The sequence below is a fragment of the Lemur catta genome, chromosome 1, assembly GCF_020740605.2.
Source record: "Lemur catta isolate mLemCat1 chromosome 1, mLemCat1.pri, whole genome shotgun sequence".
Taxonomy (NCBI): domain Eukaryota; kingdom Metazoa; phylum Chordata; class Mammalia; order Primates; family Lemuridae; genus Lemur; species Lemur catta.
The window spans coordinates 163143161-163169878 of record NC_059128.1 but is presented as its reverse complement, the minus strand read 5'-3'; the positions used below and the strand labels follow the sequence as shown (position 1 = coordinate 163169878).

Below are 26718 nucleotides of genomic sequence, written 5' to 3'. Positions count from 1 at the left end.
ATGCTAACTCCTCCGCGAAACCTCCCCCCGCTCACTGGCAGCGTCGGAGCCCGGCCCACGCTCCCAGCCCCCAGCCGTGCTCTGTTTTTCCTCCTTAGCCCTCATCACCATCCGACCCACTGGACATTTTAATTGTCTGTCTGTCTCCCACTAGAATGTAAGCTCCGTGAGGCACATGTTTTGTCTGTGTTACTCATTGCTATACTCCCAGTCCTCAGAACAGTTCTGGCACTTAGTAGGTGCTCATTAAATATGCATTGGCCGAATGAAGGAATTTTGATGGCTGAAGGAGCAGGCTCTCCTCTCCCAGTGTATCGCTCAGTGGCTGGTGCAGAACAGGCATCCTTGCAGCTGCTTTCATGGGAGCAGGAGGGGCTTCCGAGAGCATCTGTCCCAGCTGCCCCCCCTTTTCCGAAGGACAGGGACAGTGTGCCCAGGGAAGGGCAGGGGAGTCCAACCTAGCTTGGCAGATCCCCTGTGGGAGGCAGAGGGTGCAAACAGCCAGCCAGTCCTTGCATCTACGTCATGCGTACAGCCTTTTTAAATCAGGAGGGAATACTCTTTCCTGCTCCTTTGGGTGGGGAAAGAATTCTTCCTACGAATGACATTCAGATCTGAACTCCTGGGAATGTTCCTGTTTTGATCTGCTTCTAGCCGTGACGCCGTCGAGTTGTGCAAAGCCCGGGAACAGTGAGGGCATTAGGACCAGGCGCGAGGCGCACGCCTGGCTGGGGCTGTGTCTGGCAGAGGGCTCTGCTGAGCGGAGCGATGTGTGAAGGGAAACCAGGCACTGCCTGCCGGCTTTACATCTGTTGATCTGACCTGACTGGAAGCGTCCAAGGAAGGACGGCTGTCAGCTCTGCTTGACTGAGAACCCAGCAGCTCCCCCCAGACATCTCATAGCAACCTGACTATTTATGCAAAGGGGGAAAGAAACACATGGGACTAAACACCTGAGCAGAATGGAATCATTATTTTTTTCCCAAGGAGAAAAACAGGATAAAGGGGGGCAAACAATTCAGTTTGAAGTCCCTATGAATGGGCTTTTGGAAGGTAACTAAAAATCCACTCAGAGAAAACGTGGGGTGGGACTCGCGTCCTGTGGCCTCTGATTATAAGAGGAAGCAGGTCTTGCACATGCTGTTGGCAAATGTCAGACGGGGAAAAAAGGAGCAGGTTAAGTGACTGACAAAAAACTTCCAGGTGGAACGAGCAACCCGGGTTCTGCTGCAAGCCTGAAGGAGCCTGGAGCAGGAGAAAGCGAACCTGAACATGACCTGTTGCATCTGCCAAGTGCCAGCAACATGCTGCTAAGGAAGCGATACAGGCATGGACCGTGCAGACCTCAGTTCCTTGTGCTGCTCCTGGTGCTGGGCTGCGTGCTGCTCATGGTGACGATGTTGCAGCCTCCCCCGCACCCCCTGTACCAGCCTGTCACAGCCCAGGCCAGCAAGCGCAGCCCTGAAGCTGGGTACCGCCTGGATTTTGGGGAATCCCAGGAGTGGGTACTGGAGGCTGAAGACGAGGCCGAAGAGTACAGCCCCCTGGAGGGCCTGCCGCCCTTCGTCTCACTGCGGGAGGACCAGCTGCTGGTGGCCGTGGCCTCGCCCAGAGGCAGAAGGAACCAGACCCAGGGCAGGAGAGGCAACAACTACCGGCTCATCAAGCAGCCCAGCAGGAGGCAGGATGAGGAAGCCCCAGAGAGGGACTGGGGAGCTGAGGAGGAGGATTGGGAGGTGTCTGAAGAAGAGGAGCTGACCCCGCTCGGCCTGGACCCACGTGGCCTCCACGAGGTGCTCAGTGCCCGCATCCCCCTCCAGAGGGCCCTGCCCGAGGTGCGGCACCCGCTGTGAGTAAGGCCCTTGCTTTCCCTCCCTGAGAGCCGGCTCTGGTCGAGTGGCAGCAAACTTGCAGGTGCAAACTCTGCACGCTGCCTCCCATGTCCCTAGGGCAGTGTGACCCAAGGTGCAGTCCCTGGGCCAGCAGCATCAGCATCCTCCTGGGCACGTAATAGAAATGCAGATTCTCAGGCCCCCTCCTAGACCAGCTGGATCAGAAACCCTGGGTGGGGTCCCGTGATCTGCATGTACCAGGCCCTCCAGGGAAAAGCGCCGTCCTAGAGAACAGAAAGTGAGCACTCTTCCTTGTGCACGGTCTCTGTCCTGGGTTCTAGTCCTGTTGTCTCTGGATGATCAGGTCCAACAGCCTTATCTCTGTAACGCCAAAGGGAGGCTGGAGCAGATGTTCTCAAGGAACCTTCCAGTTCTAACACTCTGCCTCCAGTACATTTTGATATGAGGGTTTTGTGACTGTTTGCTTTTATTTGGGATCAAAATAGCAATTGTGGTTAACATTTATGTGGCTCTTGCCATGTGCCTGGCTTTAATCTAAGAGTTTTTCCTGTGTTAACTCATAAAGTCCTGGGAAGTCCTTACAACTCTGCAGGATGGGTGCTAGTGTTATCCTCATGCCTACCTTATGGGTGTGAAAGGAAGGCCAAGTGGCTCGCCCACAGTCACGTTGCTAGCTAGTGCCAAAGCAGGGATTGAAATTCAGGCATGCAAGCTCCAGTGTGCCTGAACCACCGCTCTATGCCCCGCTCCTTGGTCCACTAGACTAAGGAAACAGTTCCAGTGCCCAAGGGTTAGAATACTGTGCCAACTGCCGCTCACCCAGCCATGGCCCCAACCCCAGCAGGTGAGCTGGGATTCAGCACGACACTCAGAGCTGTGCCCAGGGAGATGCTGGGCGTAGCCCCTGCACCCCTGCCCTCCCCTCCCATCACCGTGGCTGGCCAGAGGAGGGGGCCTGGTTACCAGCATCCAGTGAGCTGGTGATCTAGGTCCCTTCCCTATAAGCCACTGCTCTTCCCAGAGCCCAGAGAGTTTTCTGGAAAGCAAACACATCCTCTAACCCTGGAGGTGAGAGCGCATGTGTAGAGCAGCTGCTGGGAGCAGGACCACGTACCGCTCAGGTCCCTGATCTAGTTCTCAGCCGGGGTGCTCGGCCACTCAAGCTCAGGGTGTGCCAGCTCAGGTTCAGCACCTGGGAGCAAACACCTCCTTAAACTGTGTGCCCTGGGAACCTCGCTCACCCCACCCTGCCCCCAACCCTGCTGCTCTGACTTCAGGCTTTGGCTTAAAAAGCTCTTTTCAGGAAACTCCCACCCCGTTCCAGTTTTATGCTCTGTCTGTACCCTGGAGTTTTAACTCATAGCGCTTACTACAACCAAAGTCAAATGATCACTGATGTATTTATTTGCTGACTGCCTGCTTCCCCTGCCATGCTGTGAGCCCCTTGGAAGGTTAGGACCAAGCCAGTTTTGTATATTCCAATGCCTAACACACAGCAAAGATATGAATGTTGAATGAATGAATATATGGTTTTCAAAATTTTTGACACTTTTTTCCATTTCCCTAGAGCAAGAATGAGTATCCTCATTAGAATACTCACTCTAAATATTCTTGCTTAGAAACATTGCCTAAAACAAGAGGGCCCCTGGCTACCAAAAGGTTGTGTGTGTGTGACTATGTGTGTCTGCATAGTGCACGTGTGCTATGCATATGTATATTTGTGGGGCACTGTGTATGTATGTTCATGTGTGTGTTGTATATATATTCTGCATTGTATGTGTATTGTGTTGTGTATGTATTAAATAGACGTTGTGCATATGTGTTGTGTGTAGCACATGTGTGTAGTGCATTACGTAGTCCCTGTGTGCCTGGTGCATGTATATGTTGTGTATGTGATATGATGTCACAGGTATGAGTTGTGTGCTGTGTTGTCATATGTGTATGCATGTTGTGAATGTACTGATGTGCATGTACATGGTGCACATATACATTGTGTGTTGGGGGTCATGTGCACATACATCATGTATATGTGTGCACGTGTGTGGCAGTGTGGTGTTTGTTTTGCATGTTTGTGTGGTGCATGTGTACAAACATTGTGTTGTGACTGTGTTGCATGTTTATGATGTGTTTCTCTGTGTATTATGTGTGTATATTGCATGTGTTGCATGTGTGTTATAAATGCATTGCGTGAGTGGTACGTGTATACATGTGCAAGTATGTTGCATGTTACACATGTGGTATGAAGAGCATGGATGTGTTGTGTGTGTGGCACAAGTGTGGGTGCATTTTGTGGCATGCGTGCTGTGCACATCTGTGTGTGTGCTGAGTGTGCAGTGCACATGGGTGTAATACATGTGTATATTGTGTATACTGTGCATGTGGTGTGATGTGCACATGTAGTGTGCCTGGGTGTGCCTGCATGTGCTGTGATGTAGTGTTTGTTTTGCATGTTTGTGTGGTACATGTGTGCATATCATGTGTTGTGTGTTGCATGTGTTTTGTGTGTGTCACATGTGTGTTATAAATGTGTCATGTGATACATGTGTATGTGCGCCAGCATGTAGTGTTATGCATGCAGTGTGATGTGCATGAGTGTGTGATGTGCATGCATGAGGCGTGTGGTGCAACCCTGGGTGTGGTCTGTGCGTTCTGTGTTTGATGTGCATGTGTGTGTAGGTGTGTTTATGCATGTGTGCACCATTTCTGTGGTTGCTTCTTCCATCCAGGGCAACCAATACCTTTCAATTTGCCTGGGATGTTCCTGATTTTAGCACTTAAAGTCACCTTAGTCAGTCGGGGAAATGCCTGAGTCCAGGCGAATGGGGACAGCCGGACCCTCCACCCCAGCTTGCGAGACTTTTCTCAGCGCAGCGCCCGCTCTGTGCGGAGGTGCGCAGCGCCCTCTGCTGGCCCGTGTCGGTGCGTGCACCCTGGGCCGCCCCGGCCGGGCTCCGGGCTCCCCTCTGCCACTGGCCGTTAAGCACCAGCGCTCTCCTTCCCTGGGTCCCTCTCCTGGACACACGCGAGTCCCTGAAAAACTTCAAAGTGAGGCAACAACCCCCACCCTCCCTCCAGGGTGACAGGACTCTTCTTCTCCCACCCCTTTAAAACTGGGCCAAAATACAACACATAGGAGAAAGCCATATATTAAGCACCTGCTGTGTGCAGGCCCTGCACTGCGGCTTCCTACCAGGCCAGGAGATGCTAGAACATCCGGGGCCTCTGCCTCCCGCCGGAGAGCGCCCTGTGCCATCACCGCCCCAGAGCTTCCTGCAAGCCCATCCTTGACTCCTAACCTAGACCAGCCTCTCTGGCCCCAGTTCCGACACCCAAACCCCCAAGCCAGCCCTGGCCTGCACCTGCTCCCCCTTGCCCGGGCCACAGGCCTTGTCTGAGTACCTCTAGGGTCGCTGCTGGAGGTCAGTTTGAACAGCGGGCATGTAGGAAAGTTACCAATAATGCAAGAGCAAAACAGAAAACTATCAATTGGAAAGAGGCCAAAAGACAATCTCCGGAAAGAGAGGCAAAATTATACTGGACGTTTAGTGGGCACTTACTATGTGCTGGACACTCTGCTGCGGGCTCTTCCCTTGGTTAATCTTCACAACAAATCTGCTTCATTTTACGGAGGAGGAACTGAGGCACAGAAAGGTGGAGGGACTGGCGCCAGGTTATCTGACCAGGTGTGTCTGACACCAAAGTCATGCTCTTAACCACCCTCTGTCCTTTGTACCTCTGCCACTTTTCGGACCAGGGGTCGGGCAAGTCATATGGCTGAAAGTATTTCAAGTTTTGCCATCTTAAAATGGGGAGCTCTCACACAGGTCCATGGGAGACACGTTGGAGACACTAATCACGGCATCCGTGGTTGGAAGGATGAGGCATCAGAAGCCACCGGGTGTCTCATCACGAGGCGGGAGGCTCTGGGTGCACCCTGTGAAATACTCAGCCCGAGTTAGAAGCGACAGACTCAATGCACGTCCAACAATGACGGGAGACCTTAGCAATGCCCTGCTGAGCGAAAGCACTAAGACACAGAGAGCTTACAGCACAGTGTCATTAGGGGAAATGTAAATCCACGCACACTAACGAATCCATTCTTTGCAGGCACAGAGCAAACTCAATGGAACGGTTGTGCTGTGCGGAGGGGAGGGTCTGGGGGCAGGCGTGGGGATGAAAGTGAATGAATGTACAGATGAAATAAAGAGAAGGGGCCATGATGCAGCCACAAACTGAAAAGGATTAACTCAGCCCTTCAAAGCTGCTGTGAAAGAAGGGGCGGGAGGAACAAGCTCTGCCCATTTAGCCTCCTGTAGCACCCATGGCTTTCACAGCTCCTGCGGGCCCCAGCTCTCCTTTGATTGTGCAGCGTCCAGCGTGGGGCCCTGCACTCCTAGGATCAAAGGGGCTCTCGTGTGAACAAGTGCTTCGTACTCTCTGCGTCTGGGGCAGCGGCTCTCCAGCTTGAGTGTGCACCATGAACATGGAGAGGGCTGGTTAAAATACAGACTCCTGGGTGTGCCCCTCCAGTTTCTGACTCAGTAGGTCTGAGATGGGGCTCAGCATTTGCATCTCCACAAGCCCCGGGGTGCTGCTGCTGCTGACCTGGGACACCTTGACCACCACTGCTCTGGCTCTTTATGCCAAACAGATTGGCCAGAGTGGTGCTCCTCAAACTTTAACGTGCATGCAAATCACCTGGGCACCTTGTCAAAAACACAGTAGACCTAATTCAGTAGGTCAAGGGTGCAGCCCAAGGTGCTGCATTTCTACCAAATGTTGGAACCAGCACTGCTGGTCCACAGGCTGCACTGCTGAACAGCGAGGAGCTACGCCACTGGTTCCCAAGAGTATGTGCACCTCTGATTCCCCCATACTGCTCGTTAAAAACACTGATGTTCAGACCCTGTCATTGGACACTCTCTGTAGTTCTGAGTTGGAGCCTGGTAATATGAATTTTTAAAAGCTGATGCTAGTTTGGAGAACTATTGGTACAGAAATTGAATGGAGAGGTAGTAGAGTTCAGGAGGTTTCCATTGAGAAGTTACACCAGAATCAGAAAACAGAGAAGAAAGGTCTCCCTCATGACCCCAGGGGTTTGTATTTGTACTTAAACATAAATGTCAGCTCAGCTGTAGCTGGCTGTGTGCTCCCAGCATGCATCAGCTTGCAACTTCCATCTGTGGTTCAGCCTGTGCTTCCCTGGTTTACGTATCCACAACTGTCACTAAATCATATGTTCATTGAACAGTGGACCTGGGGTTAAATCCTGGCACCACCTCTTACTGTGTGACCTTGTACAAGTCACTCAACCTCTCTGAGCTTCAGTTTCCTCAATTGTAAAGTGGGGTGATAATAACGCCCTTCCATAGGGTTGTAGAGAAAATGAGATAAAATATGGGATGACTTTTCCCCCGGTAGTAAAGTCCAAACTGAAGGTGCCCTCGTCATATTCTTGAGTAAACAGCCTGTGCAGGAGTGAGTTGGGGAGACGGAGAGACGATGGAGCTGTGCACATGACATCACCGTTCTTTCTCTCACCAAAGAGTTATTTCCTGGCCCTTGGGGCCACCAAATCATCACAAACTTGGCGGCACACTGGAATGATCTGGAAAGTTTTAAAAGCTACTCATGCTCAGGGCCCATTTCCAGGGATTCTTATTTAGTTGGTCTGCAGTGAGGTCTGGGCATCGAGAGTTCACAGCTCCCCGGGAGGTTCTAACATGCAGCCGGGGCTGAGAACCTGGGCTGCGGGCCCCAGACGGCTGATGGGCTTCACAGCCGGTGGGCAGAGCTGGGAAGGGGTAGCTTCTCCTTTGTTCCCTCTCTGCTGCCCGAGAGGCCATGCTAGGCATGGAGCCAGGGCAGGGGCAGGGGCAGGACAATCACTTTGGCACGAGCTTTGTTGTCAAGCAGAAGGCTGTGTTGCAATCCACGCTGGGTCCATTCAGTTCCCCGTGAAGCCACTGTCCCGCCAGGCAGTGAGTCACCCCAGGATGACTCCCGCACCCCTTGTTGGCTCCGATAGCCTGGCCTGCAAAAGAGAAAGGAGATAGAGAGATCTGCAAGGGCAGATGTGCCATTCAGGGGTGGTGAGGGAAGGACAAGAACAGGAACAGGCTGGAGTTGAGACCTGCGGCTGGAACTCAGCTTGGCCCTCCTAAAAAGAGGGGAAAGGACCCAGTGTGGTCAGTGTGAGTGGTGCTCATGGGGCCTGGCTGGCCAAGTCCTGAAGGGAACCCGCAGCACTGAGCTTCCAACTCTCGAGTCCAGTATAACCACCGCGGGGCAGTACCTCTTCTGGATCTGCATCTAGATCCGTCGCCCCTCGATGGGGTTGCGGTATAGACAGGGCTGAGTACATATAACACCTTGGGTCAAATGCACTCACCGCAGCCGCAGCCAGTGTGGTAGGGTCTGGCTCTGCACTTCAGGACAAACCCAGCTGGCCTTAGGGATGAGATTAGAGGTGGTCAACCTGTGCCTTGTCTTTTGTCATTCCTAGGGGGGACAACTGGTATCATTTACCCCAGTGCCACTCAAAGTGTGGTCCTCAGCCCTGCAGCATCAGAAATGCATACTCTCAGGCCCCACTTAGACCTACTGGATGAATTCTCTCTTTTAACAAGATCCCCAAGCAATTTACCTTCATGTTAAAGCTTGAGAAACACTGATGAGGCCGGTGGTGCAGTTGATTAGAATCAGCTAGAAAGTTTATGAATCATCATGCCCAGGCTCCAACCCAGACCAATTAAATACAGTTTGCTGGGACTCACTCTCTAAGTGATTTGAATGCACAGCCAGGCTGAGAACCACTGATTTAGGCCGTTTTAGGTGAAAATGAACAGAGACACTCAAGTTGCTTAGGGTGATGGGGTTATTGCAAGTTTACACTGGAAGTAAGGAAGGAGCAGGGAACTGCCCAGGCAAGACTGGAGGAAATGGACAGGAGGGAGACTCCAATCCATGGTTCCTTTGGGAACGTGGCCTTCATGACATCCTTCAGCAGCAGGTGTCCCAGCACCTGCTCAGGTGTTCTGCCCTCACGTCAACTCGCCTCCTATGGTCTTACCACTCACAGCCACTGCCCTCTACTCAAGCTGTGGTCCAGGGACCAACAGCATCAGCATTACCCAGGAGCTCAGGAGAAATGCAGAATCTCAGGCCCTGCCCAAGACTCTGGAGAACCCCTGCAAAGGCACGCGCCTTTTGTGACCTGTGTCCACTGATGGAGGATGACAGGCTGGCAGCATCAGCCTCAGCTGCAGACTCCAGCCCTGTCCTCCCTTCTCCTTCATCCATAAGCTCCTTTGGCCACTCCTCCAAGGGCTCCCCTCCAGGCTTGTCCCAGCCCTGAAGTTGGTATTCCCAAGGTCAGTCCCACTAATTACAGAAAAGCGAGGGTGAACACTGGGATTTTCTTGTAATATAGGAACTTGGCTCTATGGTATTACCCTGCTGTTAATATTGACAACCAGCCTATACTTTCCTGGAGAGCAAGAACAGTGTCTTCCTTCATTCATTGGACAGATATTTATGTAACAACTGTCAGAAGTAAGAAGGTGCGCAAGACCCAGCCCCAGCCCAAGAAGCTTGGGGTACACTGGGGGGGGTTCAGACAGGCAACCAGTCTGTTACTTCAATGGGATTCAGGCTGAGCTATGGAAGCCCACCTGAGTGGGGAGCCTCTGCTGAATTGTAGGAGCTGGGAGTCAGTAGCCCCCAGGCAGCTTTAGAAAACCCTGCGGAAACCTTTCTACTCTGGCCAGGCGAGGGAGGGTGGAGGAGTGTTAGGATCACAGCCAGGCCATCTGGTGCAATGCTGTGACTCATTCTCTTCAGAATCGGCATCCAAATACATTCTCTAACCTCATGGGGGATCTTGGAGTGGCGTGAAAAGAGGGCGTGCGTCTGTGTGTAAACACAAGACCCGGACTCCTGATCTTGAGTACGAAGATATAAAGCCAGCCTGTACTGAACAGCTCTCTTAGGCCAGTATTGTCCCTCTCAATCCAGGCCACACCCCTGGGCTGGAGAAGGTGTCAGCATCCCCACGTTGGCTAATGAGGGGATGTAAATAGCAGAGCCTGAGTCAAACCGGTCGATTTAATTCCAAAGCCCTTGGTCTTTCCTCTCCCCTCCTGCCACTCAGGGGATGGACAAAGGCAGTCAGGGGTGGGCTTTTGGACCCTTGGGTGACACATACAAACTGAGATAGTAAAATATTCACCAGATATCTGGCTGAAGCATGAAGAAAGTAGCCCCGTTATTTAATGATAAAAACATGCATTTCTTCCTGGATTTTCTGCACGAGTCACTGGTCACTTTTGGGTATTGCTCTACAATGTCCAAGAGCCTTTGCTACACACTGCCCCACTGATCCACTCAGCAGGGAGAGCAGAGATTGTGTTCACCCCACTCAACACAAAGAATCTAGGACACAGAGAGGTGACATGATTTGCCCAAGAGTCCTTGCTTCGATCACCTACTTTTTGGCTCACTTGTTTGTTTACCTACTTACCTTATTTCCTCAAAGGATTTGAAGTGGCTTAGAAGAAGTGTCATAAAATAGAAAAATTATTATTATTGTAATTTTTAGTCAAGGTAAGGGGAAACATTTCAGAATTTCTTTCCGTGGTACATGCCAGCCTTTTCCCACCTCTGGGCCTTAGCAGAGGCTGTGACACCTGCCAGGAATGTCATTCTCCACCTGTACCCTCTCTCTTGACTATGTCCTACCCATCCTCCAGGTCTTGGCTTTGATTTCACATTCCCACCTCCTGAATGCCTCCTTTGGGCACTCATTACAGCTGTTGAATAATGATTTGGTTATCTGATTAATAGTACATAAACTCCATGATATCAGGGACTATTTTTGGATTCTCCTCAAAGCAGATCCCGAGACAAGGGTCTAATTTGCAGGGGATCCCAGGAAGTACTGGCAGGGCCCCAGGGAAGTGGAGCAGAGAATAGAAGGCAGCCAATGAAAGGCACGTTTGCAAGGCAGCTGCCTCTGTGGGCAGCTGGAGTTCAGCCCTGCTGGGAAACTCTGGGAGAGGATGTAGAGCATGCATCTCAGCATTACCCGCTGTCTGAGTCTGTTTGTGTTGCTATAAAGGAAAATCCGAGGCTGGGTAATTTATAAAGAAAAGAGGCTTATTTGACTTATGGTTCTGTAGGCTGTACAGAAAGCAGAGCATTGGCCTCTTCTCGGCTTCCAGTGAGGTCCTCAGGCTGCTTCCCCTCATAGTGGAAGGCTAAGGGGAGCCGGCATGCGTAGAGAGCACATGGTGAGAGAGGAAGCAAGAGGGGAGAGGTGCCAGGCTCTTTTTAAAATAACCAGCTCTCACAGGAACCAACAGAGTGAAAACTTACTCATTTGCCTCCTGCATTAATTTATTCATGAGGGATCTGCCTCTGTGACCCAAACACCTCCCATAGGCCCCCACCTCCAACATTGGGGATCAAATGTCAACATGAGGTTTAGAGAGTCAAATATTCAAATTATAGCACCCACCCTCTGCCCTTAGGGGCGAAGGTGCTGGGTATTATTAATAATACACCAACTCTTTTTAGTCATTGGCCAAGGGCAGCTCACTGGGGTGCGGGTAGGGGGTAGTTCTCAAGTCTGCTGGTGATTGGGGAGGGCACCTATGGCAGCCAGGGAAAGCTCTTGGGCAATTGGAAGTGAGGCTGCCCTGTATTATAGTGATATGGTCCAAGGGGATATAGGCAGGGACACCACAGACTCTGCTTCAAGGATCTTATTCATTTAATTCACCTTTCAATTCTAACATATAATAGGTTGTCAGTAAATATCTGTTAAATGACTAGATAGAAAAATGGAAGGTCAAGATCAAAGAGAAAATGAGCATGAAGATGAATGAAGATAGGAAATCTTATCCAGAGCCTAGCTGGAGCCTTCTCAATGAATAAATATCCTACTTCCTTATTCTGAGCTTCCTGGCAGCCAAAGTGAAAAAGATAAGATGATAGATACGATAATTGTTATTGTTCATGAGAAGGAAACACACCAGTTCCTCAGAAGAAGAAAAGCATTTCATAGCGCTTATATTTGAAAGGAATTTCCTTCCAAAGCTTCATAGTGGGAAATAACAAGTGATAGAGGGGACAACACCCTCAACAGTTTCCCTCCATGATGCAAAACAGGTTTCATAAAACTAATCCTTGCACTGTCCTCTGATGAAAGCTGAGAGCATGATGCAAAAAATGACTTCATGTAAGCAAATTTCTAAGGCAGCCAAGATAGTGGGGTCCAAGTAAGTTGCTCTGAGGACCTTAATGAATCAGTGTAGATGGTTCAGAATGTGTGAAGGAACCAATAGATTGCATGTTTTTCAAATAACCCTCCATCACTGTCACTTTATGACTCTGAATCCAGAACATTCTGCTAGCACTATAAGCACTGTAGTCCAAGAAGGTTAGATATTGATATCTACATCTATCTAGATATAGCTAGTGGTGGTGATATATATGCATATATATATCACTATACCATCAGCTATTTGCTGTATAACTTTAAGCAAGTCATTTAAGCTCTCTGGCTCTAGTTTCCTCATCTTTAAAATGGGAAAGTGTTTCCATTGTCTAGTGCCACATAACACACTACCTCAAAATTTAGTGGCTTAAAAAAATTTGAAACTTTTGTGCTTTAAAGGATACCAGCAAAAAATTGAAAAAGACAATCTGTAAATATCAGATGAGATTTGTATCCAGAATACATAAAGAACCCTTACAGCTCAACAATAAAAAGATACAATTTAAAAATGGGCAAAGGATGTGAATAGACATTTCTCTAAAGAAGGCGTAGATATGGCGAATAGCACATGAAAAGGTGCTCAAATCATGAGTCAGTAGAGAAATACAAATCAAAACCACAGTGAGATACCATTTCGCCCCCACTAGGATGACTAAAATAAGAGAGACAATGCAAGTGCTGACAAGGATGTAGAGAAACCAGAACCCTCATACACTGCTGGTGGGATTGTAAAATGGTGCAGGTGCTTTGCAAAAGGGAGTGACAGTTCCTCAAAACGTTAAACATGGAGCTACCCTATGACCTAGTAATGTCAGTCCTAGGTGTATACTCAAGATGATTAAAAACATATGTTCACACAAAAAACTTATACATAAATATTCGTAGTAGCATCAGTTCTAATAGAAGTCAAATGGAAACAACCCAAATGTTCATCAACTGACAAATGGATAAACAAAACATGGTGTATTCAAACAATGCAATGCTATTTGGCAATAAAAAGAAATGAGGTACTGACACATGCTACAACCTGATGCTAAGTAAAAGAAACCAGTCCCAAAGGGCCACATACCATACCATTGCATTCGTATGAAGTGCCCAGTGTAGGCAGACCTATAGAGACAGAAAGTAGATTAGCGGTTGCCAGGGGCTGGGGTGGTCGCAGCGTGGGTGAGTAGTGGGTTTCTTTTGGGGGTGTTGAAAATGTTCTCAAATTAGATAGTGGCGATGGCCACACAACTTTGTGAGTGTACTTGAAACCACTGAATTGTACACTTTGTAGGGGTAGATATTATGATGAGACTGATGTGCTACCTACTGCACTTTCAAGGCGCCTAAGGGTAGATATTACGGTGTGTGAATTCTATCTCAATAAAATTGTTCTTAAAAATTAGTGACTTCAAACAGTAACCCTTTATATGTTCAAGATTCCGTTATATAATTTGGATTGGCCTCAGCTAGGCAGTTCTGCTGATCTCCCCAGTGCTGCCATCACCTGGAGGCTGGCTGGGACCGCGTAACCTAAGACGCGTCACTCTCATGCCCGGCAGCTGGTGCCGGTCCTCGCTGGTGCCTTAGTCTTTCTACAGGTAGCTTCTAATCCTCCGTTAGGCTACCCTGGCCCCATTACATGGCATTTTACGACAGCAAATGGAAGGCCTTAGTCCTAATCGTGGGAGTTCCAGAACATCACGTTCGATTGGTCCAAGGAAGTCCCAAGGCCAGCCAGGTTCAGGGGTGTGGAATTAGATTCCATCTCCTGATGCAAAAAGTGGCAGAGTCACATTGCAAAGGAACATGCATAAAAGGGTGGACAGAATCCGGTGACCATCTGTGCACATATGAAAACACCAATTTCAAAGGGCGGTTGGGAGGATTACCTGTGATCGTGCATGTAAAGTACTTAGCACAGCACCTGGTCCACAGGAACACACACTGAGTGGGGGCTATGGTGGATATTAACAGATGCTGACATCACAGGTGCCACCCCGGTTCCTCTGCTCTCCAGTGGTGAGAACAGATCATAGCCCCAAAGGTGGAACAGTCCTAAGACATGACATAGCGAGCCCCCCATTATCGGATGTGGGCACTGGGATCCAGAGCCCCCCATTATCAGATGTGGGCACTGGGATCCAGAGCCCCCCATTATCGGATGTGGGCACTGGGATCCAGAGCCCCCCATTATCGGATGTGGGCACTGGGATCCAGAGGAGAGAAGTGACAGACTTGTCCAAGGTCCCTTATCTCCCTTCCCTCAAGGGGATTAGGAGGCCTGAGCACGACTGAGGGTCTTTTTCCAGCACAGGTGACACACCTCTGTTCACACCTAGTCGCCCCCTCCTCCCCCAGACCACTGTCCTGGCTCAGGCTGTGCACACAGCCGGCTCCACTCGCGAGGGGGTCTCAGAGGGGAAGGTGCGCAGGGGCAGAGTGCTGCCTACGGGGGAAGGAAGAAGAGTCGCGCCCCAGTGGTGGCAGGGAGAAGTTATGTGAACTCAGATGTCACAGAATGGCAGCCTTAGGTCGTGCCCTGTCACAGACACACATTTGTTTGGCCACATAGTATTTTTTTAAAATGTTGGATTAGTGGCCAATAACTAAAAATCAAGAGATTTCACATAAGCAATTCAGGTTTCTGGCTTTTTCTGAAAACCAGGGAGATCTAGCAAAACTGGGCTGAATTTCCTCCTGGTGACATGGCTGCTCCTTTTAGGTGGGCCGTGTGGTCTCTGGCTCACCATAGCCCTCCAGGGCCAGATCACTGTCTCACTGGCTGACATTTGAGTCTGTGCTCCCTCCACACCTGGACAGAGGGCTGGGAGCTCTAAGGAGGGGGTGGCCTAGATGCACATTAGGGCCCTTTGCAAAGAGCCTCCTTGGCTGGACCTCAGAGAGTTTCATAGGCATCCAGTGGCTTCTCTGAGCTGCTGCTCAAACTCTCTCCCTACTTGTGGTCTACCCAGCCCTCATTCCCCACTGCCCAAAGCTCTGTAAGGTTGGTGGGGAGGGGGCAGGAAGAGTGGGTGGACTGCAAAGCAGATGACCAGTCCTTAGTGTCATCTCCCTTATTCCCACCTCCCTCCTGTGCCTCACGGTGACATCAGGGGCCCAGGGGCCCCAAACATAGATGACTAGGGTCATCCCCTCGGCATCTCCCTAACCTTACGCACTCACATCACCTAAGGGGTTAATGGATGCTCACTGTTACAAGATTTACTCTCCTGAAGGGAAATCATCCTGCATTTTAACACAATGAAATGGAAGCCACCAAAGCCCCCTGGGTGAGCAAGGAGATTGGAGGCCTTTGCTCCCAATGGCTGCCTGAATGATGGAGAACATTCACTGTCAGGCCGGGGCTCCGGGGAGGTTAGGTCCAGCAGGGGATCTGTCTGAACCGCAATCACTCACTTGGCCTCTTTGCCCTGTGGTCCCCTGTGGTGGACGGTGCTGCCACGTTGCACAACTCCAAGAGGCAGCAGCGTGTGGTGTTCTCTGAGCCTGGCACCCACTGGAGTTGGGCAATGCAACAGCCCCAATAGTGGGGATGAGGATTAAATTACTGGGAAAATCCTACAAATACCAGGGACCATTATTCCCAGGATATCTAACCAGCTCCTTTGCTGTGCTGAAGGACAACCTCAGAGGCACGCTTCGACAACACCGAGCTGGCAGCACATTCTTACCCAAGTAGCAGAAACAGCACGCAGTTACTGAAAGTTCGCAGTGGGCGAAACATACAACACATCTCTTTGCTTATATAATCTTTACATATCCCTCTATAGTGACTTTACTTGTTATTCTTGTCATATAGATGAAGAAATTGAGGCCTAGAGAGGTATCCAGGAACAAGAGGAGGCTTGCAAGAAATACTAACATCTTTGAGCTCTTACTATGAGTGAGGCATACAGCCTAAGTGTTTCGTATGTATTAACTCATTCAATCCTCCCAACATGCCCATTTTACAGATGAGGAAACTGAGGTTAAGTAAGTTGCATGCTCAGAAAAGAATTAATGGAATCAAAAGCATTGTGAGAAATGAGAATTAATTCCTGAAGACAGTATGGGGTCTGTGCCTCTGGAAATTGTTAAAAGGACAGACGGTTGTCAGAGAGCTATGCCACTTGCCCAGGTCACATCAGAACAGATCCAGGATTTGAACCCAAGGCCAGAGCTTTGTCTCCTATCCACCTGACATAACATTGGCTAACCTAGCACGTTTTCCAGCGAGTTTATCGAGGTGGGTGGAGTTGCAGTTTGGCGGCTCTCAGGGAATCCCCATGTCACACCCTCCTTCTCCACTCTGTGCTGCCACCTGGACCTACTGTCCCATTTGCCCATCCTCACAGGAGCCTGCTGCCCACGGGCTGACAAAGCCCATCCCTGGATGACGGCCATGGACCCCACAAGCCCACACACACAGTTGGCGTCCCCCTTCCACTGTGTCCAGGAGCTACACAGCCTGCACCATCCGCAGGCCCCTCCTCCTGTCACTGCCCACCAGAAACAAAACAATCAACCCCTGGCTCCTCTTAAAAGCATCTAACAGGCCCTGAGACACAAGGCCTTTCATGACACTTGGCTCTGCACTCCAGATCCCTTGTGAGGGCGCTGGGCCTTCTCACAAACCTCAGGCTGGGTTTGCTCAGAGCCGCGCTGGTTCTCCCCTGAAATGCCAGGTTATTTCCACAGTTGTTCTCAGCTCTTGTCTCCTGGCAGCTCTGCAGTTGCCTGGAGAGGGGCCGGCAGCTGTGTGTTCATGTCTCGAAGGCCGTGTGAGCATCTTCCTGGGAGGGAAGGAAGGTTCTTTCCGAGCTGATGCTGGGAGATCCCCCCCCAGGTGGGAGGGACCCCGCAGCCTGGAGGCAGCTTTCAGGAGCCCACTTGGCCTTTCACCCCTGAGCAGCCTAAGTGGACCCCACTCCCCCTCCTTGCCCATCTGCTCTCTCTTCTGTGAAGAGAGAACAAGTTGTATCCATTCATAAAACCCTGAAATTCCTGGGGCAAGAGGACCTATGAAATTCTCTTTCAAATGCCTGCTCTCCTGAGAGTCCATCTCCTCCTGCCCCGTCCCGCAGGAAGGTGCCCCAGAGAATCAAAAAGCGCAGAATTGCAAGGCTGGAAGAGCCTCAGAGGAACATCTTGTGGTAATGGGGCATCTATTAATCATAAAGCAAACACAGCGCTTGCTCTGCCAGCCACGTTCCTAGTGCTTTATAAAGATCATTTTATCTCCATGAAGCCCTATGGAGTGGGTGCTTGTCGCTACCATTCTGAGGAAACCAAGGCACCCAGAAGCTAAGTGATTTGCCCAGGATCATCGACTCAGCTAGGAAGCGGCGGAGCTCCAGCGACCGCCACCTGAGTCACCAGGCGAGACCGAGACCGCGGCCCTGCAGAGAACGTTCTGTGAGGCCAAAGTGGGGGGTCGGGTGCCCTGGTCACCAGCTACTTAGCAGAGCAGGAAGTTCTCACGTCTCCTGACCTTGAGGAGCGTGCACGGAGCGTGGTCTTGAAGAGCTAGAGTCTAAACAAGGGTTTCTTTCCTGGTGGAGCCCCTGCGATGCACCGGGCGCTGTGCTAAGAACTTTTTCAGACTTACTCCTCACCAAAGCCCTGAAGTGGCCACTGCTGGCGTTGCCACTGTGCAGATGGAAACCACACTTGAAAGGAGTTCGGCAGGTGTCTCATGCTATACTGTAGCATAGTTGTTTAAATATAGCTGCAGTTTACAAAGATGATCAGAAATATAATATTCATGCTAATTGTATCCTATTATTATTCTTTGATGCTCACAACAGGCCTGAAGGGTAAATATTGTTATCCTTATTTTTCAAATGAGGAAACTGATGCCTATAAATATTGAATGTATGACCCAAGAGAACTCAGGAAGAAGCAGGGTAAAGATTTAAATCTAAATATGTCTGATTCCAAAGTCTAAGTTCTTTTGACCACATTGCTACAGGGATACACACATACACACACACACACACACACACACGCACATGCATGAGTGTGCATGCCACACACTTGTGTTGTTTCCAATGCTCATATTCTGCAGATTGGGACCGAGAAAGGAGCCGGGCACAGCTGGCAGGCACGGCTGTGTGCTGCCCTGAGAGCAGACGTGACAGCCATGGCTCCCTATTAAACTGCCCCCACGGGCCTCTCCGTCCCAAACTCCTTTCCTGTCTTACAGACAGCCAGCCTCCCGGCAATATGCCCAAGTAACAGTTTAGGGGTTTTTTTTTTGCATCCACTGAATTCACTGAAACAAACTTTGTTTGCACAGCCACCGACCCTAATCCAGGAGCCCTGGATTTGCCCCACACCCATGACACACAGGGGGAATGGAGAGGACACAAAGGAAATTTTGAACCTGTTTGTGAACAGTCTAGAGCGACTCTGAGGGCAGGGCAGCAATTCTCACAGCCAGGTGGCTTGGAGGGGGAAAGCTCCACCAGGGGAGGGCGCAACGGAGGGGACAAAAAGACCTCAGCAAAGACGGTAGCATATACTGGGGGACTCTCAGTTATCTTCCTGCAACCTGACAGGGAAGCTGGTTCCACTTTGGATGTGTTATCTGAACAGCCCTGACCTCAGACTGCAAATGTTCATTATTTTATTTGTCTTAAGGATGGTTCTAAGGACACTGTCATCCATTTAGGGACTGCTTTCTAAAGTCCATAGGAATTTCTTTTTAAAATTGGTGTTAGATGTAAAAACTCATCTGTATTTGAGTTAATAGTATTGAAATATGTCAGATTCCTGGTTTTGTTTATTGTGGATGGTTATGTAAGATATTATTATTGGAGGAAGGTGGGTGAAGGGAACACAGGAACTCTCTGTACTATTTTTGCAACTTCTTGCTGGTGTTAAGCTATTTCAAAATAAAAAAGTGATACATTGAAAGAAAAGAAATTACTAGGAAAAGAGTGTTGCCTTCCCTAAAATACTTTCTCTGATGGTGATAATTCTGTTGCTGAATAAACTTACCATTTTACTTTGGCTACCAGGCATCTCAGAGTCAAATTTAAAATTCATTCTAGAAATACATAGGCCCTTATAACTCATATATTTATGTTCTTTCTCCACATGTTGACTTTCTACATGTACTTATATTTCCCTGGATCCTGGTGTTTCCTCCTTATTTTTATGTTACCATCATTTTAAGTATTCGTGTTGTATATATTTCTTGTGAGTGGTTTCAAATACTTTATGAAAAGATATAGAGTATAAATATATAAACTAACAAAACCATTAGCTAGTTTATGAGATGTTTGTGTGGTTTTTAAAAATCATCTAGGAATTCTGTTTTACTGTTACCGCAAAGCACTTACCCAGCACCGATTCTACCCCTCTACACAGAATTTGCACTGAAACTCACACACAGGTTGCCTGTGCGTTGAGAGTTTTCAGCCTCGGTTAGGATGGGCACCAGGTGGAGGGACGCTCAGCTAAGGAGCAGCATGGGTTGACACTGCTTCAGGTGGCCACCCTTAGTCTGGATGTCACCATACTCACAGTTCCACCTTCACAGGGGGCTTTAGATGTCGAAAGTTTGGGGTTCTTGAGATAACCCCAATTCAAATGTCCCTTTGAGGAGGGACATTGTTTTGGCAGCAGCTGGAACCTAAAAAGAAGAGTTTTGGAAACATATTTTAGGGAAGTGCCTTTTGTGAGCAAGTGTGAGCCACACACTGCTCCATGTAGCAGGTTGTTATAATAATTCACTCCACCGTGGACCCACTCAGGCTGCCAACACACTGAAGCCAATACCAAGCATCCGGTTCACCTGGGGAGGAGAGAGCGGAGCACGAACAGCCTCTTGCCAGAGGCAACTCCGTGCTCGCCAGTGTGTCCAGCCACGAACCAGCAAAATGGAAAGGGCCTGAGAACTTCAAAGGGATAATTTCCAGCTCTGCCACTTACTATTAGTGTGACCTTTGCCGAGTCTTGCCTCCCCTCTGAACCTCAGGTTACCCATCTGTAAAATAGGAGTGAGAGAGCCCAACCCACAGATTTCTTACCTGATGAATGTGTGGTAATACGTGTAAGGGACCTCACAGGGTGTTTGGCATGTTGTTGGCACTCATAAACACTCAATTATTGTTCCTTTTTAGATAATAATAACAAGAACAAATGCTTGTTTTGTGCCAGGAGCTGCACTGGGTTGTAGAAATACAAAAATAAAGCAAATAGTGTCCTCCCTTTGAACGGATGACAGTTAGTGTTCACAGCGCGCTTGACTGTGTGCATCCTCCTATTCAAGCCTGACCACGGCTCTGTGAGGTTGGCAATATTGTCGTGCATTCCCATTTCACAGATGAGGACAGCCGTCTGCTGAGGATGGTGGCAACACCCCTCAACTATTATACAATGACAAGAGCGTGGATTAAACACAATAGAGGCGCTCTTGGGATCTGAGGCCTGGAAGACAGTAGGCAGCGCTGCTGTGGGGTATCATGGGCTCTCTTTATACGGAAATGTTAAGACCCCCCAAGGAGTGCTGCTGCGCTGGAAGGAGGCCCATACGCTGGGAGCAGCCTCAGCCAGGGCCCGGGCATGAGTTAGAGCATGTGGAGTGTTTCTTACAGCCTTTCCTCCCCCATGGCTCCCTGGTTCTCTTCCCTGCAGGTGTCTGCAGCAGCACCCCGGGGACAGTCTGCCCACGGCCAGCGTCATCCTCTGTTTCCATGATGAGGCCTGGTCCACCCTCCTGAGGACCGTGCACAGCGTCCTGGACACAGCACCCAGGGCCTTCCTGAGGGAGATCATCCTGGTGGACGACCTCAGCCAGCAAGGTAGCTGTGGCTCTCCCCCCAGGCTCCTGGAGTTGGAGTCAGAGAAGCCCCCCTGCCTGACTTCCGGGTCAGTGGTTCTCAAACTTGAGCGTGCATCAGAATCATCTGGTGGGCTTAGTAAAACCCTTATTGCGGGCCCACCTCCAGGGTTTCTGGATCTGGCACTGGGCCCAAGAATTTGCATTTCTAACAAGCTCCTGGGTGATGCTGATACTGCTGGTCCACAGACCACACTTTGAGAATTGCTGCTCTAGTCTTTGGTTGAGGCCTGAGTTCTAAGGGGGATCACAGAGAGCAGTGAGGGGTCTCTGTTAGTTCTTTCTGGGGTCCTCATGCCAGGAGCTTGCCCAGCATGGCCATGGCAGTGGAGGCTCTGGGAGTGCACAGGTTCCTGAGGCACAGCTGGCTGGGTATTAGGCAGGACTGAGGAACAGGTGCAGGACTGGGCTGGGCTGGCCAGAGACTCTCCAAACTCCCGACCAGGGCAGAGTCCTCCCGAGAGCACACCTGTGGTCCATCATCCACCAGCTGATGAACTGTGTCATGTCAGAGTCCCGCAGGGGCGTGGGAAGTGGAGGAGCTGGGCTGCAGGGAAGTGGGCTGCCTCCAACACCCTCAGTTCTGGCCATTCCTGCCAGTGGGGACCTGCACCCCATGCCTGGCAATCCAGCAATCCAGCTGCTGCCCTCACCAGCCAGTGGCCCCCTGTCTCCTGCTGACAGTGGGGCACAAGGCCCGTGCCACATCCAGGGGTGGCACTGGTTCATTTGTCCCCAGGTCACTCCTCTATGTGCCTGCTGAGACCCAGAGCCCAGACAAGGGCCACCGTGCATAATTTTTGTTTAATCCTCATGGCCACCCTGGAGGCAGGGCTTGCCAACCCTACTTTACATATGAGGAGAACTGAGACACAAAAAGATGCTGCGGGTTGCCCAGAGTGTTGTCAAGCAGATGGTCACCACAGTGTAGTATAGTGTCGTAGAATCAGCTAGACGTGCTTGAGGTTATACATCTGGGGTAAGGATACCCACACTGAATCATTAAATCAGAAAATGCACATGATGCCCAGCCCATAGGAGACCCTTTATAAATGGAAGTCATTATTACCGCTGTTTCCTGGGAGGAATGGGTCAAGGAACACACCAGCTCCTTCTGAGCACTGCACCAGACAGGCATGTGGCCTTCCTACCTGCTTCAAAAACTCTCTGAGAATGTCAAACCACCATTGAAGTCCGGAAGTTCTTCCTTAATCTATTCTGGACCTCTCTTGCAAGAATTCTGTCCTAAATAACTCTGACAAGGATTATAGCTAAAGAGAGTTCAGTGGTCAGCCCATGCAGGGCCTTTTGAAGTAATGTCTGGTGGGAATATTCGTGAGGGATTATGCTTGACTGCTTGGAATACAAACCTGCTACTGTGGCTTAACTGACCAGGAGAAATGTATTTTTCTTACAGTACAGGAAGCCTGTAGGTTGGCAATACAGGACTGTATGACAGTTCCACAATGCCATCGGGGACCCAGCTTCTTCTGCTTTCTACTTAGCTGTACTTAGAGTGTGGTTTTGGCCTCATAATCACAACAGGGCTGCTCTATCTCTGGACATCACATATAGATTCCAGGTAGGAAAAGGGCAAAGAATAGATAAGCAGAGGTCAGTCAAGTTTGTCGTTTTAGAATAAAAATCAGTAAAACAATAGTTTTCCCAGAATCCTCTCATCCAGTTTATTTCTACCAGAGCTGCTGCCTCCAGCAAGGAAGTCTTGGGAGATAAGTGCTTTTAGCTGCCCTGAACAAAATCGAAGTTCTCTCAGTAAGGTGGAAGGGGAAGATGAGTGTTGAGGAAGATGACTAGCAGTTCGATACAATGAAGTTGCTGAGGGCTGGTTCTCAGACATGTAAATTCAGAAATTGTAATAGTTCAACTAACAGAGGTCCCTCTCTAGGGAATGGACCAGAGTTAACAATATTACTAGAAAAATAATTATAAAGTAAAAATCTGCACAACATTTTATCACTGAGAATTGCAATATCCAAATGACTGGGAATGCTGATGTCCACAGCTGGGGATGGATACTTAGAAGACAGCTTCCCAGGGAAGGAGCACAGGGGGTCTGGGGGGGGCTCTGGGGCAAGGCTGCCTGAATCTTCCCCGGCCTCCCTAGAGGTCCAGCCACAAAGGCAGCCAGGATATTTCTGTGCACAGTCAAGACTGCCTCTGCACTGGGGAACTGGGGGAAATTCTTGCTCTTTGGCTCAGCTCTGTTCAACACAGAGTATCGAGCGCCTTCTGTGAGCCAGACCCTGCACTAGGGGCTAGAGCAGAAGAGATGCAAGAGGTACGATCCCTGCCCTTGGGGACATCTTAGTCCAGTGGGCTGGGGGCTCCCACTTCCATGTCTTCATGGAGGCCACTGCTTCTATGCGAACACATTATTTCTTCCATCTTCATTGGTTTGTTCCCGTTGGCATGTGACTGTGTACACAGACACACACGTGCACACTCTTACACACACGAAGTCAAGTTTTTCTTATCTTAAACACAAAACTTAACAAGCCTCTCTCATCTTTTCCATCACCTTCCCCTTAGGCATCTTTCTCTCCCTTCCTCTGTAGAGCCATCCTTCCTAAAACAGTGTGGACTCTTGGTTCGCCTCCCGCTCTCTCTCTCCAACCCGTCGCGTTGCAGACTCACCCCTCCCACTGCAATGCGGCCTCTTTGGCCAGCACCACCGATCACCTACCAGCTACCAAATGTGATGCATCCTTCTGCCTTTAACTTCCTTGCCTGCTGTCTCAAGTTGGGTTCCCTGGAAGCAGAGCCTGAGAGGGGATTCACGTGCCTGTGATTTTTTTGAGGCTGTACTCAGAGGAAACCTGCAGGGGAGTGAGGGAAGCAGGAGAGACAGAGGGAGGAGCTGAACAAAGATGTGGTTTCAGGTGAAGTCCAGCCACAGCCTGGTCTTGTGGGGAGCTCTGGGGTGTAAATTGCACTGCAGAGTCTGTCCTGCTTTTGCACCCTGCAACGGTCAGCCATTGACCCCAGGCACCTGGGGCTAGGGGCCGTGTCCTGAAAGACTCCCTGGCACCTTCAGGAGAGGCAGTTCTAACACCCCAAGGTGAGTCTCCCAGGAAGGGGTACAAGTCGCAATTAGCACCCACAGCATCTTGGGATGTGCAAACCAAACCAAACCAGTTAAAGGATCCCCGGGAATCTGAGTAGGGCACCAACGGTATCTGCTACAACCTCCTGCTATATTTAGAGAATGCTAGCAAGTTCTCTCCTCTCCTGGCTTTATGACACCATCCCTCCTAGTTTTTACTGGACAGAATCATGGCCCATCCCAAACTAAGGAAGCATCTTACACCTTAGCAACAGCCACACTGCAATAACATATTCAATTCTCGGGACCCTCGTGCTCACCACAGCTTCTAAGGGAGAATTGCTGACAGTGATCTTAGTGATGGTCATCACGATCTCATTGGCTATGGCACCTGTCACTCTACTGACCACAACCCTGTCGGTTCCAGGACAACTCAAGTCTGCTCTCAGCGAATACGTGGCCAAGCTGGAGGGGGTGAAGCTGCTCAGGAGCAACAGGAGGCTGGGTGCCATCGGGGCACGGATGCTGGGGGCCACCAGGGCCACAGGGGATGTGCTGGTCTTCATGGATGCCCACTGCGAGTGCCACCCGGGCTGGCTGGAGCCCCTCCTCAGCAGAATAGCTGGTGACAGGTAACTCACCCCTGGGGTCTGCAGAGCGAGAAATGGGACTGGGAGAAAGAGTCTCCAGCCTCAGCCATGCACAGAACTTCTACCCACCGCTGGAAAAAGTGCCCGGGTCTCCCTCATTAGACAGTGATCTATTCCTTTGGGTTTTTCAGATGTTTGACCTTGTAAGTAAGAAGCACAGGAGTTAGAGCTGGAAGGGAGGTTAGAGGCCTTCTAGTCCGTCTACCTTGTTTTATAGACTAAAGAAACTGAGGCCTGGAGAACAGCTTCTGTGAAGTTGTAAATACTCAAAATCGTATTAAGTTGCATGGTAAGGGTAACACCTTATCATGGCTATCATTACCTTGGATGAAATTCAGCAATCTTAATCAAGATTATAACATAACCTCGAGGAGAAAATCTCTACACTATACTAGGCCACAGATTACTCATCCATAAAAAGAAAGCATTAGATTCTGTGATCACTAAAGCTTCACTGAGAACTAGCTTTCTTTGTTTCTCTGGTTTGTATAAGGGGTATCTAATTTTCTAACTAAATTAGAAGTGTGACGTTGGAGAGGGCTGCATTACACACCGCACTGACAGACATCTTACAATTTTTCTTGACCATTTATTTCTCTGTTGTCCTTCCCCCACCTCGCTGTCACTCTTTCCACTTCCTTGCTCAACTCAAACAGTTCCTAAGCATGTGTGGTCAAGCATCACCCTCAGTCTGAATGTCCTGGTGGCTAGCCCAGCCTGGACCACCTCAGGCATATCCCTTGGGGCTCAGCCCTGACACACAGCACAACCTCAGGAAATGGTTGTGTGATGGCGCCCAGCCAGGCAGGGCTGACGCTGGAACCAAGCCTTGTGACTTCTACTCTTGCACGCCTACCCACGGTTAAATGCTTGCTGTCTCATTTGAAGCTGGGGATGATCACATATAAGAAAAATTTCCGGGACTACATTGGCATGGATCCTGGAGGTATAGGAGTTAGCATCCCACCAACTGGAGGACGTTTCAACAACATAAAGTAAATTGTTAATAGTTCAGGGATTCCATTTTAACAAAGAAGAACAATCAGAACTCTAGTGAAATCAAGGTGGATTTCTACCCAGTTCCATGAGACAGATTACTGCCCACTCCTGGCTCACATCTCATAAGAAAAGGAGACATGTGTACATTCAGGACCAGAGTAGGATGAGAAAACGCACAAGCCCCACAAGGCTGCCATCTTTGATTCTGTTTCATCCAGCTCAAAATCTAGATTATCACTGAGCCAGACTCTGAAGTTGGTCTCACCCATTCCCCATCTAACTGCCACCATGGGACCACAGACAGATGGCTCTCAGAGGGACCTGGAGACCATCTCGTTCTACCTCATGATTTCACTGTTGAAAGCCCCGAGTTCCAGGGAGGGCGAAGAGACCCTCCTCCCCAGGGCCACACAGCCACTTAACAGCCGGGCTGTTTCCCGTGTTTCTTTCATGTGGACATTTAGAAGCCTGGTAATTAATATTATTAAACCTTACGTATATATAGCCCTAGCAGACTTCTTTCATACGCATTCTTCCCCCCGGCCCTGGTGAGATACCTCAGGCAGGTATTTTTGCTTCTATTTAAGAGAAGGAGGAACTGAGCCCCAGTGAGGTGAAGTGATGCGTGAGGGCACACAGAGTTAGCAGCTGAGTCGGGTTCTCTGACTCTGGGTGCAGGGCTCTTACTATCAGATGTCGTTCCTTTTTAAGAATCAGAGAAGCTTATCAGGGAGAAACGTTAGTCCTCCCCAGCCCGCCCCTGGCTGTGAGACACATGTTGTAAAGCCACACACTGCTGCTGGGGGTCGCTCGGGTCTGCTTCTCACGCTGGGACCGTCGCACAGATCTGGGCCGAGGGAGGAAGACTTGGCGAAACCTCGGTGGCCTCGGCTATAAATAAAATGGGGCCCCTGGGGAAGCCTTCTACGATAAGGAAGAAATTCTAATTTCCTATGCTCTTCCCCTCTCCTCTATACCAAACCTGTCTCCACCCTCCCCCGTCTCTGTCTCTGTCTCTGTCTCTGTCTCTCACACAC

The 26718-nt window shown here is 49.8% G+C and overlaps 1 protein-coding gene across 3 annotated transcripts in view; it reads left to right on the top strand.

Moving 5' to 3' along the window:
- The first annotated feature begins 597 nt into the window (after positions 1 to 597).
- The window catches only part of GALNT15 (polypeptide N-acetylgalactosaminyltransferase 15), a 50401-nt gene continuing 24280 nt past the window's right edge, over positions 598 to 26718 (top strand). For all 3 annotated transcript variants that reach the window (XR_006731689.1, XM_045538309.1, XM_045538297.1), the window contains exons 1-3: positions 598 to 1849; positions 20764 to 20930; positions 24460 to 24664. Coding sequence is in view for 2 of the 3 variants with exons in the window: in XM_045538309.1 (XP_045394265.1) it covers positions 1305 to 1849; positions 20764 to 20930; positions 24460 to 24664 (917 nt within the window). In the remaining variant the exon portion in view is untranslated. The remainder of the gene's footprint in view (positions 1850 to 20763; positions 20931 to 24459; positions 24665 to 26718) is intronic.